Source organism: Sinohyriopsis cumingii, chromosome 3, assembly GCF_028554795.1.
Source record: "Sinohyriopsis cumingii isolate HCF-2022 chromosome 3, ASM2855479v2, whole genome shotgun sequence".
Taxonomy (NCBI): domain Eukaryota; kingdom Metazoa; phylum Mollusca; class Bivalvia; order Unionida; family Unionidae; genus Sinohyriopsis; species Sinohyriopsis cumingii.
This window is the reverse complement of record NC_142963.1, coordinates 134,471,767-134,492,113: the sequence shown is the minus strand read 5'-3', so window position 1 is coordinate 134,492,113 and position 20,347 is coordinate 134,471,767. Positions and strand designations below refer to the sequence as shown.

General features: G+C 36.8%; 1 protein-coding gene across 2 annotated transcripts in view; it reads right to left on the bottom strand.

The window, feature by feature from the left end:
* LOC149803906 (conserved oligomeric Golgi complex subunit 5-like) overlaps positions 1-20,347 on the bottom strand; it is a 77,620-nt gene that overhangs the window by 53,921 nt on the left and 3,352 nt on the right. For both annotated transcript variants that reach the window (XM_089953716.1, XM_089953718.1), the window contains exons 2-7: positions 18,977-19,116; positions 18,477-18,534; positions 12,989-13,043; positions 6,015-6,084; positions 5,023-5,143; positions 1,794-1,924 (exon numbers count right to left, since the gene is read on the bottom strand). In XM_089953716.1, coding sequence (XP_089809842.1) covers positions 1,794-1,924; positions 5,023-5,143; positions 6,015-6,084; positions 12,989-13,043; positions 18,477-18,534; positions 18,977-19,116 — 575 coding nt within the window. The remainder of the gene's footprint in view (positions 1-1,793; positions 1,925-5,022; positions 5,144-6,014; positions 6,085-12,988; positions 13,044-18,476; positions 18,535-18,976; positions 19,117-20,347) is intronic.

The following is a 20,347-nucleotide window of genomic DNA, read 5'->3' as shown; positions in this document are numbered from 1 at the left end:
ATTATGGACTGTCATCATTTTTATCCACATCAACAGTGACCTAACCTTACTGGCAAGGTTGATTTTGGGTGGAGGGAAGAATTCCGACACAGACAAAGTCCTATAAATTTCTTCCATAGCTTGGTCACAATTGAATGTACAAGTATATCTGTCTCATTCCCATCAATGGGCGGGAGGGTGGGAATTATCCTCCGGCTATACACTGAGTCCAGGGATACAACATTATTCCACAGGTAATGATGATGATGTATCTGTGGTCACATTGTGGAATGCTGGTTAAGTGCAGCTGGTTTGGCAGAGTTGGATGGTTCCAAAAGTAATGCTGGTTTGCCATGTACCATATAGATAAAAAGACTGGCTGTGTGGTCTACTGAGTATAAGCCAATATTCTTCCAACTGTTGGAAAACATGACCTGCTGTCTTTCAGACAGCCTGAGATGACAGATGTAGGACCACTAAAGCCACATATAGACTGTCTGAATAGGTGGATTGTCAGCTGGGACAGCATATAGAGAATGATATATGACTTGTGGGCTGGGCTGGCCAGCAAAGTCAAATGGTAATCCAGCATACCTGGCTTCAATATTTCTGATTCCATGCAAAGGTATGAAACAAACTTTTACCCAGTGGGATGCCAACTGTATATTATCATCAAATTTACTCTTACAATAAAGTCTGTTCTAATATGTGACTCATTTGAAATTCCAATGCTTAATTGGAATCACTTGTCATATTGTTATTTTTGCAGATATAGTGACTGCAGTTGCTCCTTTTGGTATTTTCATATGGGATGGAGGTTGTATCTCAACATCCCCCATAAAACTCACAAACAATTCTGAAGTGGGGTTGAATGCTTAAAGTTTCTGGTTCCAGTGATTTTCAGCTTGCTCATTTTGACAAGACTATTGCCTTTAACTGCCTTTTCAGAATGTTGGACCAGATGTCTTCTGTCCATAACACACACACATTACATTATGTGATTATGAACACTTTGTCATGCCAAACATATCTTGTGTTTTTTTTCTCCACAACTCTGAATCATTTGCACTTTTTTCACTTTGTTGACATATCTGTAATAAAAAGATAACAATACACAACACATTGCATAAAGCAAATATATAAGTTGTTGAAATAAATGCAAACTTGCATAAAGAGATGACTTAAAAAGTTTAAAAGCTGAACTACACCAGTTCACAGCAATTTCACTGATAAAAATTGTATGTTACCAATCAATATCACAGTTGTCACAAGGACAATCATGAAAATTAGAAAAATGCAAAATACAAATAAATTCACAGAAAATCACGTAATTGTTGCATGCACAATACATAAAAACAATTTGACCAACTATACCACTGAAAAGAAAAAGTGGACGGTTGAAATTAAGTATAAACTGAGATGGATCCCAGATGGTACAGTTGACAGCGGCAAGTGAAAGTTGAAACAGGTTATATGCAGAATACTGATGGCCACCTAGCGGGGTGGGGTGGGGTGGGGTGGGGGTGGTTTAACATGTAAGACTTATTTTCCTTTTTGTATAACTTGTGTAGATGGAGTGACATTTACTTAGTCTTTCTGGATTCTGTGGTAGAAGAGATTAATGTGACAGATGCAAAATACAAATAAATTCATGGAGAAATAGCTATGCCTTCATCTCCTTGGCTCTCAGTGCCCTCCCTTTTACCACTATCCAAATCACTAAAGTGGTGGCACTCTTGCTCTCCCCTTAATGAAAAATTTCTATCTCTAGTGCCATGTGAAACAATCTGACATCTCAAAACACGTGCAAGTACCTGTGTTTCCATGCCTTGCTCAAGCATTTTTTGTGCCTGTGTCTCTACTTCTTTCCTTGCCTGTTTGATAAAGCGTCGGTCTTGTTCAATGACATCTACCCCACTTAAGTCCATTCCCTCACAAATATAGTCTGAAAAGATGGATAAATAACAGCTAAAAATTATTACCAAAGCAGCTACTTATATTTAACATATAACATCAAAGGTTAACAAAAAAACTAATGTTACCAAAGAAAGATCAAAACAGAGTTTTTGAATACAAAACTGATAATGATAAAACACTATAATGTGACCAAAAAGTTAAAAACAGAAGAGTAAATTAAAACTATCAATTCTTTAAACACTTAATTTTATTGCAGTTGTCAAACATAACATGGATGAAATCAGAAAGTCTACCAATGATACAACAATAATTAAAGTGAAAAGTCATGTTTGTCTATTTTTGGAAATGCTGCTGCACACTAAAACAAAAGAATGAATTGATTCATCTTAATAAGAGATGACAAAAATGTCAACAGAGATAAAGAAGAGAAACTGTAGCAAAACTATGTATGTTTTACAATGCATTACAATTTATTTATTATTCTCTTTACATATGAATTTACTAACAGAGAAACCCAAGAAAACAACATATTTTAGGAATTTTTTAAAATATTCAATATTTCCTGTAAACATCTGCATTGATAGATAATGACATACAGTGGTCCCCCTCATGAACGGGCCCCCTGGCCAGTGGCCACCAACTTTTTACAAACAGAATAACTTGGCACCGAAGATTTTGTGTTCAAAGTACCCCTCAAAAAAAGGCCACCCCTCTAACACAACCAGTGGCAAGCATTTAATGTGAAAAATGTTAAATTTACCCCTCATAAGCAGCCACATTTTATTTCGATATGTGTTCAAAACAAATATTTAATTCATTCGGTATGGTAAGCAATGCATTATCTTTACCGAAATCTGTTTCTGATGTCAGGTTTTCATTACTGAAAGAAGTGTTGGCTAAAGCACATGTACCACTAAGGTTAATATTATATCATTAATGCCAACATTTACAATAAATGGGGTCAACAATGAGTGATGAGGTTTGGGCTGCGCACAGTGGTTGAGTTTTTCTCTTTGATGATTATGACCAGACGTAATTGTCAAGATCATGACACAGTCAGCACAGGTTTAAATATAGAATTTGTGGATTAACATACAGAAAGGAATTTACCTTGAACAAAACATGGCACCAGACAAAGACTGAAAAATCATGTGATGGAACATGTATCAATCCCTTTATAAACAAGGCATTTCATCGACTCTATAAATGTTTCATCTGCATAATAAAGTTGCAGTACTGAACAATTAACAACATAGGAATAAATCATTACAACTTTAACATGTCATCACATAAACAGAGAATTAATACTTTAGAAGCAAAAGTAAAAGTTATTCAACTTGATGACAATAAGGTGAGTTGAAGAGTTCATGCCAAAATATTTTATCTTGGGAAGACTCAAATATACAATACCGTAACAGATAAAGAGAATATTCTGTGGCAGTGGGAAAATGGAGTAAGTGGAAAAAGAATTATTTTAGATGCCAAGCAATGTATGTACCAAGATTTAAATGATGTTTTTCAATGGTTTTGCCATGTGCATGTCAACAATACCCTACTCGCATTTCACGCTTAAGAATAAGAGCTATTATTAATGTATGTTAACTTGAAATAAGTCAGTTTTTAAGACAAGAAGAACTGTTCAATAATTAGTGCTTCTTTTAAATGATATTAAATGCTTTGAAGTTATTTGTAGTTTTCTTACTACATACAAATATTGTCACAAATATAGTCTCCCTCTAGAAAGGTCACCTGTCTTATACAGTCACTTTTCCAATGCAGAAGGGGTGACCACTGTATTATTAACTGTAGTGGTACATGCTCTTATGTACATCAGCCAATACTTCTTTCAGTAATGAGAACCTGACATTAGGAAATAGACTTCCATTGAGATCATCAAAAATTACTTACCTAACTGCATGAATTAAATACTGGTTTTGGACATAGATGAAATGTGGCTGCTTGTGAGGGGTAAATTTGAAATTTTGGCCTAAAATGCTGGCCACATGCTGCATAAAAGGGGTGGCACCCAAAAGGGTTGCTTTTCGCACAAAAATGTATCAGTGTTAAGAAAACTGGCTATGTAGAGGAGGGGCCAATGGTGAGGGGACTACTGTACATAAAAGAAGAGGACTACTGTACATACAAGAAGGGGCCCACTCCTACATACGAGAATGGGACTACAGTACATACAAGAAGGGGACTATAATACATACAAGAAGGGAACTAATGTACATACAAGAAGGGGACTATAATACATACAAGAAGGGAACTAATGTACATACAAGAAGGGGACTATAATACATACAAGAAGGGGACTGTAATACATTCAAGAAGGGGTCTAATGTACATACAAGAAGGGGACTAATGTACATACAAGAAGGGGACTAATGTACATACAAGAAGGGGACTACTGTACATACAAGAAGGGTACTATAATACATACAAGAAGGGGACTAATGTACATACAAGAAGGGTACTATGATACATACAAGAAGGGGACTATAATACATTCAAGAAGGGGTCTAATGTACATACAAGAAGGGGACTATAATACATACAAGAAGGGGACTAATGTACATACAAGAAGGGGACTACTGTACATACAAGGGGACTATTGTACATACAAGAAGGGGACTACTGTACATACAAGAAGGGGACTACTGTATATACAAGAAGGGGACTATAATACATACAAGAAGGGGGCTACTGTATATACAAGAAGGGGACTACTGTACATACATTTTATATGGAGGGATAATATACATTCATATAAAAATTGACTCGACCTCAGGAACTGAAGGTGAATGTGCCTTCTTGATATATTTGACTGACTTCAGTCTATTTTCTTCAGAGACAATTTGACAAATTAGCCATATGAATGTGCCTTGTTAACTCTTTCAATTGACTTGAATCTATTTTGTTTAGATAAAGTAAATTTGATAATTTATCCAAATGACCTTACTGAACTGATGCTAGTGTCTACAACTTTTAAGATTTTGGAAATGAATATCCTCCCTCTAATTCTGTTCTTATTTGTTGAAAGAAATGTACAATAAAGCAATATGCAAACAAATTTATTAAGATAGTATTCTGTAACATTAAAACTAAAGTTTAATCAGAACTGACCTAATTCATTAAGGCTTTGGGCTGCCTTGGTTATCTCCCTTGCCCCTCCCTGGAGCTGACTGTGAAGCCTCTTGGTAAGATAAAGAATGCGGATAATTCTTCTCAGCATATCACAGGCTTCCTGATAAAAGCAAAAATAAGATCTTCATTAGCTCATTACATGAGGTCTCCATTACAGTCACTTTATTATAAAGTGATGTTTTATTAAAGTGCATGCATAATCAGTGATGGCTTCGTCCAGGAATATGGAACAGCAGTGATTTTTCTTCTATGATTTCTCAAGTGGGACACCAAGAGATTGGGAAAATTGTAGATAATTCAGCTGTATTTCAGAGTTTTTCAAATATCTGCATCTCCAATATTTTAATTTTGTTTAAAGAATCATTTTTTTTAAATATCTGAATATATTCACAAGTATATAAAAAAACATAATTTTTATTTCAGTATTTTGTTTCACTCCTCAAAAACTGATATTCTCATGTCCATTAAAATCAAACCAAACAAAATTGGCATAAAAATTCCCTTATCTGCAAGTTTTGTTCCTAATACTGTAGGTTTCACATTATCCTGCTGTATCCCAAATTCAGCTCCATTTTCTTCCATAAACTGCCTATACTGATTCTGTTATTTATGTAACACTGTGTATTTTCTAATGGGCAGGGGCAAACTTTTGAGGAATTGTTGTTGCTACCAACCACAAATTTAAACCCTCCAGCAAGCAGTTATTTCTAAGGATACAATAGCACCACTTTCCCAATCCAGTGATCTTAGAACCAAGAAAAAATTTCCTTTTTGCAGAATGACAAAAATTGATACAAAATGAACTGACAGTATCTTACCTGATGATGCTTGTGTTTGAATATAACATCCTCCAATATTAGGACATTTTCTAAATAGTTTACAAATATTTTGAGGTAACGCAATTCCCGAATTGAACAAAACTTTTGAAACAACTTATTACTGCTACAAAGTACTTGTATATTACAAATTACCTGAAGATTATGAAGCTGGATTGTCCTGGTAGAGATTTTATTAAATGGCTCTGTCACCTTGCTTCTGACTCTACAACAGATATGAAGTATGGTACTTTATAATTCTATCAGACAATGGAAGTATTTTGCCAAATTGCAAAACATTACACTTCAATAAAATCTGAACAAAAGGTCATACAGTAGTGTCAAATAATAAATTGGATGCCTGGAAGATTTAAACTGGTCATTGATTATTTTGTTTTCAAAAAAAAAATATAAAATTTTATTTATATCTCATCACGAATATATGGTAAGTCTGTGATACTTGAGTGAATGTATATCCACATATGAAGGCTTTCAGTATCATTTCCTTCAATAACTAGACTGTTGTATTCTTTGTGTAATCTGCACAAATAGAACTTAGTGCCAAAAGTGATCATAAAAACATGTGGATAATAGTATGTCATGTGTGGCTGACATTCATGCATAACAAAGAACTTTATATAAAGCCTTCACACTCCAGTACACATGATTGGGTTATTCCTGGAATATTTTCATCTGCTTCCATATTAGACACAAGTGTATACAATATGGAGGTCAATTAGTGTAGAGAACTATGTAGCAGACAGAAAATATCAACAAGAACTTTGCATAAAACTGTAGTTAAACCATCTGGAATTGCGCAATGGCTTGATTTTCCCCCTACCCTGGGGTGCCATGTTGTTGACTAATTTTATCACAATGGTTTATCAGAAAACAGACCTAGAAGTGGCCAGCCTTGTTCACATTCCCAGTGAGATTCATGCCAGTTTCTTCACGTTGTTAAGGATGTCAGACATGTTTTGGATTTTACTGTCATTTTTAATTAGAATATAGAAAGGTCTGTTTTTAAAAAAAAAAGCTGTCAAAAGAAAATTGTATAAGAAAGACTATCATTGGCAAGTAGTTACAAAGAAAATACAGATAAGGAATTGTAAGCTGTATCCTACTGTGAAAAATTACTGGATGAAAATCATGATGAATGTAAGGTCAGCTGGAAAGGCTTAAAAAAAATCTGAATGGGCACCGCAATGTCTCGACATTCCACACAGACAGACATTAACTTTGGGGATATTGGGTGGCATAACCTATCATGGAATTGGAACAATATGGATTGTAAATGAGAACATAAATGCCACCAAATAATTAGAAATAACTAAGAACAATGTTTGGCCTGTAATAGCAATATATTTTCCAGTATGAAAATGTAATTGTGTATGGGATTGGTATAGTCCAAAAATATAAGCACCCAAATCACGTCGCACATGCTCTTCTGGGTGCACATGACCTAAATTCAATCAATCAATCAACCAAAATCATTGAATGTGTTTTTGTAAGCAAGCATGGACTTAATCATAATAGAAAGTATTTGGTACTAATCAAAGTGAAAAAATGTTGTTCAGAAAATCAGAGACAATATATTACAGCATAATTATCTTCAGAACTATTATCATTCCATATAATATAGGATATGGTTTTCTTAGGGCAAAGGGAAACATCACTAAATATTAACATAGGACCAACATTACCACCAACAACTACTTATTCACAACTTACAATAATTTTATTACTTTCACTTCTGGCACCAAGCTAAAACAACTTATTATGGCAATTGTATCACTGAAATCCATCTAAACAAACAGTTTTATACATTTGCTTGCAGACAGAAATGCATATGTGACTTCATTCAAACAAAGATATTAGGATAGTAGGATTAGTCATGTTTGGACAATATAGGTATCGTTTTATGGCAATAGTTTGCAGGTATTGTAAACACACCATCTTTATTTTCCAAGATAAACTGCCTGATGCACTCTGCACAGAAAATAAAAATAGATGAGAGAATTATTCACACTATTTGTCGACAGAAACATGAGAATGTTACTTGGTTCACAACAGGGGAAAAGTTATAGAAGGGTTTTGAGTGGATGGGTGGTGTTCTGTAGAACCCATTTGTCACTGAAAATTCTAAATTTTTCAAAAACACACAAATTAGGCCACTTTAAGCAAAAGGAACTACTCACTATTCAAAATCCCCAAATAAAACATAAGCTTGATCTTATATCCATGTGTAATGTTGTTGCCGTTCGAAATAGGCTTCAGCCTAGCCAGTGCAGTTGTTGTCTGCGCAATCCTGGAAAGAACCTCAGGTTTGGAACTTTCATCAGAGGTTATAGCACCTAGATATTTGAAGCTTGTTACTGTGACCAGTCTTTCACTGATCTCCATCCTATACCTTAGTGATGCTTGGTTGAGATTGTTCACTAAGGTTTCCAGTTCTTGTTTAGGGGCCCTGAGTGGCCGAGTGGCCTAAAGCGCTCACCATTACGGATCACTGCCATCTCACCTCTGTCTGCATGGGTTCGAGTCTCGGATTCAGCCAATGTGGGTGTGTGAGAAAGCTTGCCAGTAGCTTCTCGAGGGTCAGTGGTTCTTTCCGGGGACTTCCCGGTTTCTTCCTCCACCATTAATACTGTCCGCCATGTATAGCCTATCGTGTGCTGAAAAATGGCGTTAAACCGTACAACAACAACAATAACAACAATTGTTTATCTCCTGCTATGCCATCAATATCATTAGCAGACTGGTGAATGTTCTGCCTCTAAACACTCAAGGTCTTCCAAGGCAGTTTACATGATTCTTTCCATGTGCATGTTGACGAGAGTGGGTGAAAGAAGGCACCCCTGTCTGACTCTGACTGTGATTCTGAACCAATCTCCTGTGTTGCCACTGATGAGAACTACACTGGTCATTTTGTCATACAGGTTTTCTATGGTGCCCGATTAGTATGCATTTATGTTGTATAACTGCATGGTGGCCCACAGGGCTGCATGTCATACCCTGTCAAAAGCCTTCTTGAAGTCAATGAAGACATGATAGAGGTTATGCTGATGTTGCAGATACTTTTAACCAAGGATTCTATGACTGAAGATCTGTTCTATAGTGCTATGTTGTACTGTGAAACCTTCCTGTTCTTCAGCAATGATGTGCTCTGCTTGAGGTTTCATTCTGAGGATGAAATTAAGCATAACATTACATGGGTGACAGATGAGGCTAACTGTTCGGTAGTTCTGACACAGCTGCAGATTCCCTTTCTTACGAAGTGTGATAATCAGAGACTGGGGTCCATGGAGAGGTCCCTTCTCCTGTTTGCCATATTTTGTTGCAGATTGTTGTGAGGACACCTATCATGGAGGTTCCTCCTGCTTGAACATGTTCTGATGGTATACCGTCTACCCCAGCTGACTTCCCTTTTTTTAGTGCCTCTACTTCTTTCCTGAGTATCAGGTGGTCAGCCTCTGTTGTGGTCAGTGGGAAGTTTAGCACAGGTCTCCAGATGTCTCCTGGTTGTAAAGCTCTGATTCCATCCATCTGTTATGAATCTCTTTATCTTCTGTGAAACTCTTACCAGCCTTGTCCTGGATTGTGGTAGATCTCCTGTTTCTCTGTTGTTTGGTCTTTACCAAACCGGTATGCCCTTTTACTGTTATTCTGTCTCAGGCTTTTCTCTACTTCCTTATACTGGTCCCTTGCTTTCTTTAAGCTCTTCTTAATCCTGAAATTAATCTCCCTATAATTTTCTGCTCCTTCATGGTCTTCTTGCTTCCATCTCAGTTTTCTCCTCAAATCAGAGCGGTCAAGGATATCTGCTGTGACCCAGGGCTTTTTTATCCTATGATGCTTGCCAAGGACCTTGCTGGCTGTGCCTATTATTACAATGTTGAAGGTGGTGCTCAAAGAGTCTAGATTTTTTTTTCAGCAGCCAGAATTGTGAGTGGTGCAAATTTACCACCTACTGATACTTCAAATGCTTATGACATGCTAGGGTCTTTAAGTTTTTCAAGCTCAAACTTGACCCTTAGTTGTCTTGGCATCTTGGCCTTCTGCAAATGAAGTTTGATAGTCATCATCAGTAAATCATGATTGTTTTCTATGTCAGCTCCTGGGATGCTATGTGTTCTGGCAATGTTAAAGCTAAACCTGAAGTGCTTCCTCACCAAAATGTAGTAAATCTGGTTGTGATGTTTTCTGTCTGGAATGTGCCAAGTCCATCTTCTAAATAGTTTGTGGGGGAACAAGAGTGATAGTTTGCACTAGGTTATTGAAGGTGACATAGTCCAGGAGCTAGAGTCTTCTCTCATTAGTCTGTGCTTTACAGTATGGACCACAGACTTCTTACCCTTCTGTCTGTGCATCATCACCTACCTTGGCATTCCAGTCTCTTTGAATAACGAACATCTTTCTTGGATGTCTGGTTAATGAGAGTTTGAAGCTGGTTTTAGAACTCATCCACTTCCTCATCATCATGTTTAGATTTTGGGGCATAAACTTCAATGATGGTGATGTTGAAGGGAGATACCCTAAAGCAGATGGTAATCATCCTGTTAGACACTGGTCAACAACCCATGACTGCACTTACAATGTCCTTATGTACCATAAATCTGACTCCCATGCTCTTGTTTGTCTTCATGCCCACTGAAGTAAATCCTGTGTCCTTCATCTGTTGATCTCTCTTGAAAGCCATCCTAAGATAAAAGAAAGCAAAAATGGCACCAAGAGCTACCTTGTTTGATGCTCAGCATTAAGAACTTGCTTGGACTTGACAGGCAGTGGGCAAGATAAAACTTGCAAAGGAAGATTTAAAATACTCCCGTCTCCACTAGTCTTCCCACCTATGACAGCAATAGGGTGGTGGTAATATAACATCATAAGGCAGAAGTCTTCCAAATTGAAGTCAACATCCAGGGTGGAAGGGTTCCAAGATGAACTCAGTGGCAACATGTTCAAAACCAGGGTGAGCCATACAGTAATATGGATACTGACTGTGGTCAACATCGTGTACATCAATGAGCTCCAACAGTTTGAAACTGTCCATTATATGTCAGGGATCATGAAATGACAATAGATATAGCCCTCATACCAAATCAGTCACAGCTCCAGTTACCAATGAGTGTGCCATCACTGGACACAAGGATGGAGGTATTGAGTATGTTACTGGTGCAACTGCTATCAAAGTAGAGGCATGAGATAACATCTATATTGGAACATGTAATGTCAGGAAATAAAGAGCAGCAGGGAAATTTGAGGACATAACCCATGAGATGGAAAGATACCAATGGCACATCCTGTGTGTATGTAGTAGTGTTTTATGGCACCTTAGGGAAGACACCAATGGCACATCCTGTGTGTATGTAGTAGTGCTTTATGGTACCTTAGGGAAGATACCAATGGCACATCATGTGTGTAGGTAGTAGTGTTTTATGGCACCTTAGGGAAGACACCAATGGCACATCCAGTGTGTAGGTAGTAGTGTTTTATGGCACCTTAGGGAAGACACCAATGGCACATCCTGTGTGTATGTAGTAGTGTTTAATGGCACCTTAGGGAAGATACCAATGGCACATCCTGTGTGTATGTAGTAGTGTTTTATGGCACCTTAGGGAAGATACCAATGGCACATCCTGTGTGTATGTAGTAGTGCTTTATGGTACCTTAGGGAAGATACCAATGGCACATCATGTGTGTAGGTAGTAGTGTTTTATGGCACCTTAGGGAAGACACCAATGGCACATCCAGTGTGTAGGTAGTAGTGTTTTATGGCACCTTAGGGAAGACACCAATGGCACATCCTGTGTGTATGTAGTAGTGTTTAATGGCACCTTAGGGAAGATACCAATGGCACATCCTGTGTGTATGTAGTAGTGTTTTATGGCACCTTAGGGAAGATACCAATGGCACATCCTGTGTGTATGTAGTAGTGTTTTATGGCACCTTAGGGAAGACACCAATGGCACATCATGTGTGTATGTAGTAGTGTTTTATGGCACCTTAGCACAAAAGTTTCTCTGGTGGTACATCGTCATACAGTTTCTTTGAGCAGTCCACAACAAAATACCAATGTCTCACTGGGTGGAAATTTATATATTTTATAAAAATGTGCTCCATTGAGGTTCACCCTTCAGGAGGTACAACACCACCTCATCTATCTGACTTGTTCTATGCAAGGGACACCATTATTAAAAAGGACAATTTGTCTGGTCTTTTGACTAGCTTACATAGGTTTACAGCATGCTACTGAAAAACTGAACCATCCAGTAACTTTATTCAGCAAACAACATCAGAGTGTAAACAATGATTGCAAAGATCATTTATATGAAGCTTCTAGCCATTTGCAGTCGCCAAAAACACCCAAAACAATTCTAATATTATTGGAAATAAATTTTTACTAAGTGATCCAGACAATTAAATGTTGACCCCTTTTCTAATTAAAGATGTTTTAATTTCCATCCATCCATCCATCCATACTGCAACAGGGCATAAAGACATGAAACAATAAAAAAGAATATTCTTTCCTATGACATCAAAGTAGCGGTACTATATAATGATTTGAAAACAAGATGCACTTATAACAATCTACAGTGTATAGTCATTCTTATGTAAAGTTTGACACTGAATGCCACATTTATTCCCACTTTAAAATTCAATGGACAGAGAGGAGCTTCTTTCTAGGATAGGATGGATATAGCACAGAAATACCTATGTATTCACAAACTAAATAAAAATGGTCAACCTATGTTAATAAAGCATAAATTATAGGTCATCATGATCTTCTTTGGTGTAAGGGTGTAGTACTAAATGATATACAGCAACTAACAAACTTTAAACACAAAATTTCAACAAATTGAATGAAGTAAAAAATATAGGTCGCAAAGACCTTCTTTTGCAAGAAGTGTCAAGAACTTATTAAGAGGCATCCAGTCACCAAGTCTCACTATTCTAAGACAAACAGTATGCATACAGCATGGTCATAAGCTAAATGCAAAATCATAAGTAAGAATACAACTAATGTACATTCACATACACATTTAGCCAAAACCAAAGTAAGTACAATAGCATTCATCTACTTTGTAAAGTTGAGCTAAAAATAGTATCAACAGATGCAAATTTGTACCCACCTGTCCATTGCTGCCAATAAAGACTGTATTCTTGTCTGCATCATTTGCAAGACACCTGAAATTTTCAACAATTCAACATGATTATGTTTCAGTCAGAATGCAGACAAAAAAATTTCAAAGTTCATGATTTTGAGTTGCCCTTAGGATAACTTCTTCCTGTTGCCAAAATTACATCTTAAATTTAACACCACTTAAAAAGTAATCAACATTCTTCATACCATGTGCAGACTATTCACATAAACTGCAACAAAATTTGTAGAAAATGAAAAAATCTAATAACTGTCATGACATCATTTACCTTTTCCCATAGACAATAATAAATAAATGCTACAAAAGTCTCCAAAGGAGATGGACTTTCTCTAACTGAAATAAATTTCAAGGAATTCAAGCAAAGTCTGTTTCTTCGCTCATTTTATCTTTTACAATTGTTAGTCTTCAAATCAATTCTTATATTTTTGAGAAACTCCAAGTTACCAAATATGGTAACAAAAATACTATCTAACATCTTTTACTTAACTGTTCACAAAATAAGTGCATTTCTATAACTCTTCATCATAGCCTTTGACCATAAATCTTATCTCATGGACGGAAGATCACTGATCTAATATCACAAGCTGTTTTAACCACTGACTTAGAAACCAATTTTTCAAGTAAAATGTTTCTTTGAGAATACTTACCCAATCATAATACCTTAAGAGAACTACTACTACCTCACAAATCCAGCAAACACAGATAACACTTTAAGCTAAAGAAGCTACAAGTTATCTGCCCATCTAGGTGGCAGCTGGGTGAAGTAATCTCCCCTTGATAATAAAGATAAGTAAATCTCAGTTACTACAGAAGCATAAGGCACACTCTCTATATGGATATACCTGCAGGGAGGCTGGGAGGGTGTATGTGTATTATAATTAGGTAAATATTCTCAGAGAAACATATTTTACTAGAAAAAAAAGTGGTTTCTTCTTTAATTATGTTACCAAATCATAATACCATGGAAGAATGGCTAAGAGGTGGAGGGAGATACACACCTGTACCTTGAAAAGACCTTCTCTGGTTCTCAATGGTATGTGAGACAGCTTCAAGATAGCCAGACTGGAAAAGATTTGATCTGTTGGGGAATTGCTACAAATGGGAAAATTTCCGTTCTGCAACTCCAGCAAAATCATGAAGCCACATCTGTGTGAAGCTGTCGAATAGTCTAGAAAGGTAACCTTTGCGCCACATGTAAAGGTTCTTCCAGACTGACTTGAGTCTTTTAGGATGAGATATCTCTCAAAAAAGCAGAAAAGTCTACATCCCATTGCATGGATAAAGAGAACAGGTTCACTCATATGGTGCTATCCTAACTTATGAGCTAATAAGTGGTTCAAATTCACTGGGATGGGTTCAGTCTGATTTGCAGGAGAGATAGCCCACTTTATTCAAGCTGAAAATGAATTATGTTGATCTATCATCCTTCCAAAACATGAGACATAATCTCCCTCGATGCAACAGCATGATATTCCTGAAATACCACTTCAGAGCTTGCACTGGGTCCTGTCAATGACCTTTAGATGAAGTGTCCATAACAGACAGGAATTATGAAAGTAATTCTGTTCTTGGTAATGAAAACTGGGTTTCATGAGAGATACTGACCCACCATGGTAGAACTGCAGATAGATGGGTCCACCAACAAGAATGTATTGCTGACTGCCAAAGTAGTGAGGAAGCAGGACTGACAGATAGGTGAACTAAGTAAGCTCTTGAGAGTGGTTCAAATGGTGTCTCATTCTGCCAGGTTAATACCATGATAGCTTTGGTTTGTATGATAATACAGTAAACCATTGATTGTGGAATGGTAGGTTTAATTGTGGTTGGTGCTAATTGTTTCTCATCAAAGAGTCAGAGGAAGTTAGCGCTTGAGGTATGGGTGAAAATATTGGTTAAAGTACCTTGTGCACTCCATTGAGATTATATTCCATTGCCTTTGTACACGTCTAAGGTGGATAGCCATCACACTTGTGGATGAGGTTGCTCCAGTCTTTCTCATTCGAGTGTAGTAATTAGGATTAGGAGACACTCAGATTTGCTGATTCCTGTATTCCCATCCAGATCAAGTTTTGTTTGAGCAGTGTATACATTCAGCCACTCCAATGTATAGAAATAGCATTGGTTATTCTGGCCTTTTGTTTCTAGGATTGGTGAGACAAATGTTAAGGTTTTGGCATTCCACCTTGCCACCAATAGGTCTATCATAGTAGAATCCCATCAAATGTCCACTGAACAAAAAATGAGGGATGAAGAGATAATTCCATTTGTATTATTTCCTTCTTGCAGAACCATGAGTCTGCCAATACATTAGCCAGCTAAGTAAATACTGAACTTAAGCACGGATTGTCAATGAAGACACCACTCTAGAAAATCCCAAACAAGAATACAAATATCTGAGTGCTTGTTCCACTCTGCTGTTTGAGAAAAGTCATCATAGTGAAGTTATCAGACAGAAAAATAACTCCATTCCCATGTAGGTTCTCCAGTCATGAATGAAAAACTCTCAAAATGGTTTCCATCTCAATGATGTTGATAAGTAAATAATGATCTCATGGGGCCAAGCTCCTATGTAGTCTGAAATGGTAGGAGACTTGCTCCCCCCACCCTCTGTGTTCACATCTGAAGCAATCGTGATTGCTGGTTGTGCTTGAAGTGGTATAGCCAATGTGAGTCCAAAGTGGCTTCCATGCCTTCAGGATGCAACCTCACCACTGCATAAATTTAATTCTCATTCATGTGGGACGCATTCTTTTTTAACTGAACACTGATTCCAGACCTAGTTGGCTGAATCTTGAAAGGATATGCATTCGGAGATGTTCTTGTTGACAAGGTGACTGAGAAGAAAGGAGTGATAACATGAGAAACCAAGTCTTGCTTCAAAATATAACTCACCTGCTGCTTGTAACTTGTGGTAGGTGAATTGCAGAACTTCTGGAAGCCATTTGAGTGGTTTGCTCTTGCTAGTCCATATTGATCATGTAGTCTCCACAATGGACAGAGTTAAGATTCGTTGCATTCCATCGCAAACCCAAGAGCATAAGAGAGATGATTAAATGCGCTTAGGTTGCAGACCAACTGATAAGTGCTGTATTGTAAAGAGAGTGCCTGTTTAGACTGTGCATCATTGACAGTAAGTTTTTATGAATGACAAGCTTGGCAGTGTTATGCAAGTCATGGAACTGGACAAGTTGATTTATGGCTGATACTGTATGATTGATTGTTTTCATTGCCTGTTGCGAACGTATTCAGATTTCCTGGAACTATGCACCCAAATATGGGATCATTGTGGTGCTCTACACTGGACAACCAATTATATATATATATATATATATATATATATATATTCTACAATAAGAGTACTTTCAACCATTAATTAATGATTAGAATATTTTATTTTATTTTACTTTTTTGACAGAATGCAACAGTCAGCTGGTGCTGGTTCTAAATCCAATTAGTTGGCACTAAATCTATAAATGATGATATGACAGTGCAATTGCTATTACCCTATCACCAGTCCTCTAGTTATTGGTTTATCTAGTCAATAGAATATCCTATCACCAGTCCTCTAGTTTTTGGTCTATTAAGTCATTGGAATGTCCTATCACCAGTCCTCTAGTTTTTGGTCTATTAAGTCAATGGAATGTCCTATCTCCAGTCCTCTAGTTTTTGGTCTATTAAGTCAATGGAATGTCCTATCACCAGTCCTCTAGTTATTGGTTTATCTAGTCAATGGAATGTCCTATCACCAGTCCTCTAGGTTTTGGTCTATTAAGTCAATGGAATGTCCTATCACCAGTCTTCTAGTTTTTGGTCTATTAAGTCAATGGAATGTCCTATCACCAGTACTCTAGTCACTGGTTTATCAAGTCAATGGAATGCCCAATCACCAGTCCTCTAGTTATTGGTTTATCTAGTCAATGGAATGTCCTATCACCAGTCCTCTAGTTATTGGTTTATCTAGTCAATGGAATGTCCTATCACCAGTCCTCTAGTTATTGGTTTATCTAGTCAATGGAATGTCCTATCACCAGTCCTCTAGTTATTGGTTTATCTAGTCAATGGAATGTTCAATCACCAGTCTCTACTTTTTGGTCTATTAAGTCATTGGAATGTCCTATCACCAGTCCTCTAGTTTTTGGTCTATTAAGTCACTGGAATGTCCTATCACCAGTCCTTTAGTTTTTGGTCTATTAAGTCGATGGAATGTCCTATCACCAGTCCTCTATTTATTGGTTTATCTAGTCAATGGAATGTCCTATTACCAGTCCTCTAGTTTTTGGTCTATTAAGTCAATGGAATGTCCTATCACCAGTCTTCTAGTTTTTGGTCTATTAAGTCAATGGAATGTCCTATCGCCAGTCCTCTAGTTTTTGGTATATTAAGTCAATGGAATGTCCTATCACCAGTCCTCTAGTTTTTGGTCTATTAAGTCAATGGAATGTCCTATCACCAGTCCTCTAGTTTTTGGTCTATTAAGTCAATGGAATGTCCTATCACCAGTCCTCTAGTTTTTGGTCTATTAAGTCAATGGAATGTCCTATCACCAGTCCTCTAGTTTCTGGTCTATTAAGTCAATGGAATGTCCTATCACCAGTCCTCTAGTTTTTGGTCTATTAAGTCAATGGAATGTCCTATCACCAGTCCTCTAGTTTTTGTATATTAAGTCAATGGAATGTCCTATCACCAGTCCTCTATTTATTGGTTTTTCTAGTCAATGGAATGTCCTATCACCAGTCCTCTAGTTTTTGGTCTATTAAATCAATGAAATGTCCTATCACCAGTCCTCTAGTTTTTGGTCTATTAAGTCAATGAAATGTCCTATCACCAGTCCTCTAGTTTCTGGTCTATTAAGTCAATGGAATGTCCTATCGCCAGCCCTCTAGTTTTTGGTCTATTAAGTCAATGGAATGTCCTATCACCAGTCCTCTAGTTTTTGGTCTATTAAGTCAATGGAATGTCCCATCACCAGTCCTCTAGTTTTTGGTATATTAAGTCAATGGAATGTCCTATCATCAGTCCTCTATTTATTGGTTTTTCTAGTCAATGGAATGTCCTATCACCAGTCCTCTAGTTTTTGGTCTATTAAATCAATGAAATGTCCTATCACCAGTCCTCTAGTTTTTGGTCTATTAAGTCAATGAAATGTCCTATCACCAGTCCTCTAGTTTCTGGTCTATTAAGTCAATGGAATGTCCTATCACCAGTCTTCTAGTTTCTGGTCTATTAAGTCAATGGAATGTCCTATCACCAGTCCTCTAGTTTCTGGTCTATTAAGTCAATGGAATGTCCTATGACCAATCCTCTTATTACCGGACCATTTTGTTTATGGAATGTCCAAAAACTACTAAAAGGCAGTGACATGACATTTCTAACTAATGAGTTATTGATTTAATGGGAAGTTTTTCCATGTTTCCACTGTCATTAAACTATTTAAAATCAGCTGTATTTTTAGACTTACCTTCTAAAGTTTCCACACCTGTTGCCTGTGATAGCAAATCTTCATGACGGCTGACAATCTGATTAAACAAAAAGTTGATAAATGTGGATAGTGAGCTAATAGCTTAAATTATCAAAATAATTTCCAAACCAAGTTATTGTATGATAAAGAAATGGCATTCAGTTAAGAACAAAGTATAGGAAACAATGTTAAATTTTCAGCAATTTTTTAAAAAATATTGCCTATTTTACCTTATTTTTTATGGCTATATGCAGGTACTGCCTAGACACTATTTCTTCATGCTTTTATTTCACCAAAGGACTTCTGGGTAATTTCCTTTTGTAAAAGCTTACTAAATGTTACAACAATTTCTGACTATGAAGGAAATAAATTTGCTTCAACTTTGTGCTCCTAAACAAACTGCAGAATATCTAATGAAACTGTTTGATAACAAAAACTTTTTTAGAAAATTTACAATATTTTATAAATCCATAAATACACTTCCTCGGCTCATATCTCACCTGTGAATGAATTTCTTTGTCCAACAAGGATATCCCCTCCGCTAGCTTTGATAACTGCTCTGAGATTGCTCTCCCTTGAATAGTTTTGTTTGCATGATTTTTAACATCAAAAGATTCCTCAAGGAACTTCTTGAAAGTATCTATATTTAAAAAAATAAAGCAAAAATTTTTCTAAGATTTTCTTCCATAAGTGGTTATATCATATGAAATTGAGAAATCAATAAAACAATTCTATATTATCACAAAAAAAGAAAATTTATAAAAAAAATTCCATAAACTTCATTATTTACACATAAAAAACAAAAATAAGAAAGTTAAAAGTACTTTATATGCCAGTCTGATAATTAAATAGTCATCGATGTAAATAATTAAAATTTTTGTGCAGAAACCACTTTCTTTTTTTAATCTGAGTGACCTTAACCTTTGATCTTCACATACCAAAAAATCAACAGCCTTGTTCCTTTACCCAATGTACAAACCATCCACAAAGTTTGATCCAGGCCTCTGATGCAGAAATAATGTTATTGTGCAGAAACCATTTTCTTCTTTTAATCACAGATACCCTGGCCTCTGATCATAAAGTCTAATAACCAAAGATGATGGAGAATTGGATTTATTATTGACAAACCCAATTTTCTCCCTTCAGTGAGTGACGTTATCATTTGACCCCCAAATTGATGGGGTTCATATTATTCCAAAATGCAAGTCATCCACTAATGTTGGTAGCCATGGACCTTGGAGAATTTAAGTTACTGTGTAGAAAGAAAACATTTTTCTTCTTCAGCCAGTGATCCTGACCTTTGACCTTTGCAAATGAAGTCAAAAGGGTTCTTCTTTACCCCATGTACATGCCATCCACAAAGTTTACTAACTGTATATGGTGGAGAACTTTAGTTATTACTGGAAAATACTTTATGATAGTGTTGTACTAGTCTTTTTCAAGTATCCTTATCTCTACTAGCCATAAGCCAACATTCCACTTTGTTCAACATCAACCACGGACATATGTTGCTGGCCAAAACAGTATCTGCAGCTTCCCATTTTGACTAGTTACAGCTGAAAAGAAACTGATGCAAAGTGATTCCTCATTACATATACCTAGAGAAATGGGGCCCCAGCTAGGCAAGTGGTCTACAGCCTTCACCTTTACAGATCACCAACATCTCACCTCCATCTGCATGGGTACAAGTCCCAGCATCTCACCTCTGTCTGCATGGGTACAAGTCCCAGGCTCGACCTGCATGGGCATGTGAGAAAGCTTGCCTGTAGTTTCCTGTAGGTTGTTGGGTTTTTCCAGGATTATTCTTCCTCCACTAGATATGCTGGCTGCCATATATAGCAGGGATCTTCCTGGGCTTCGCCAATGTCGCA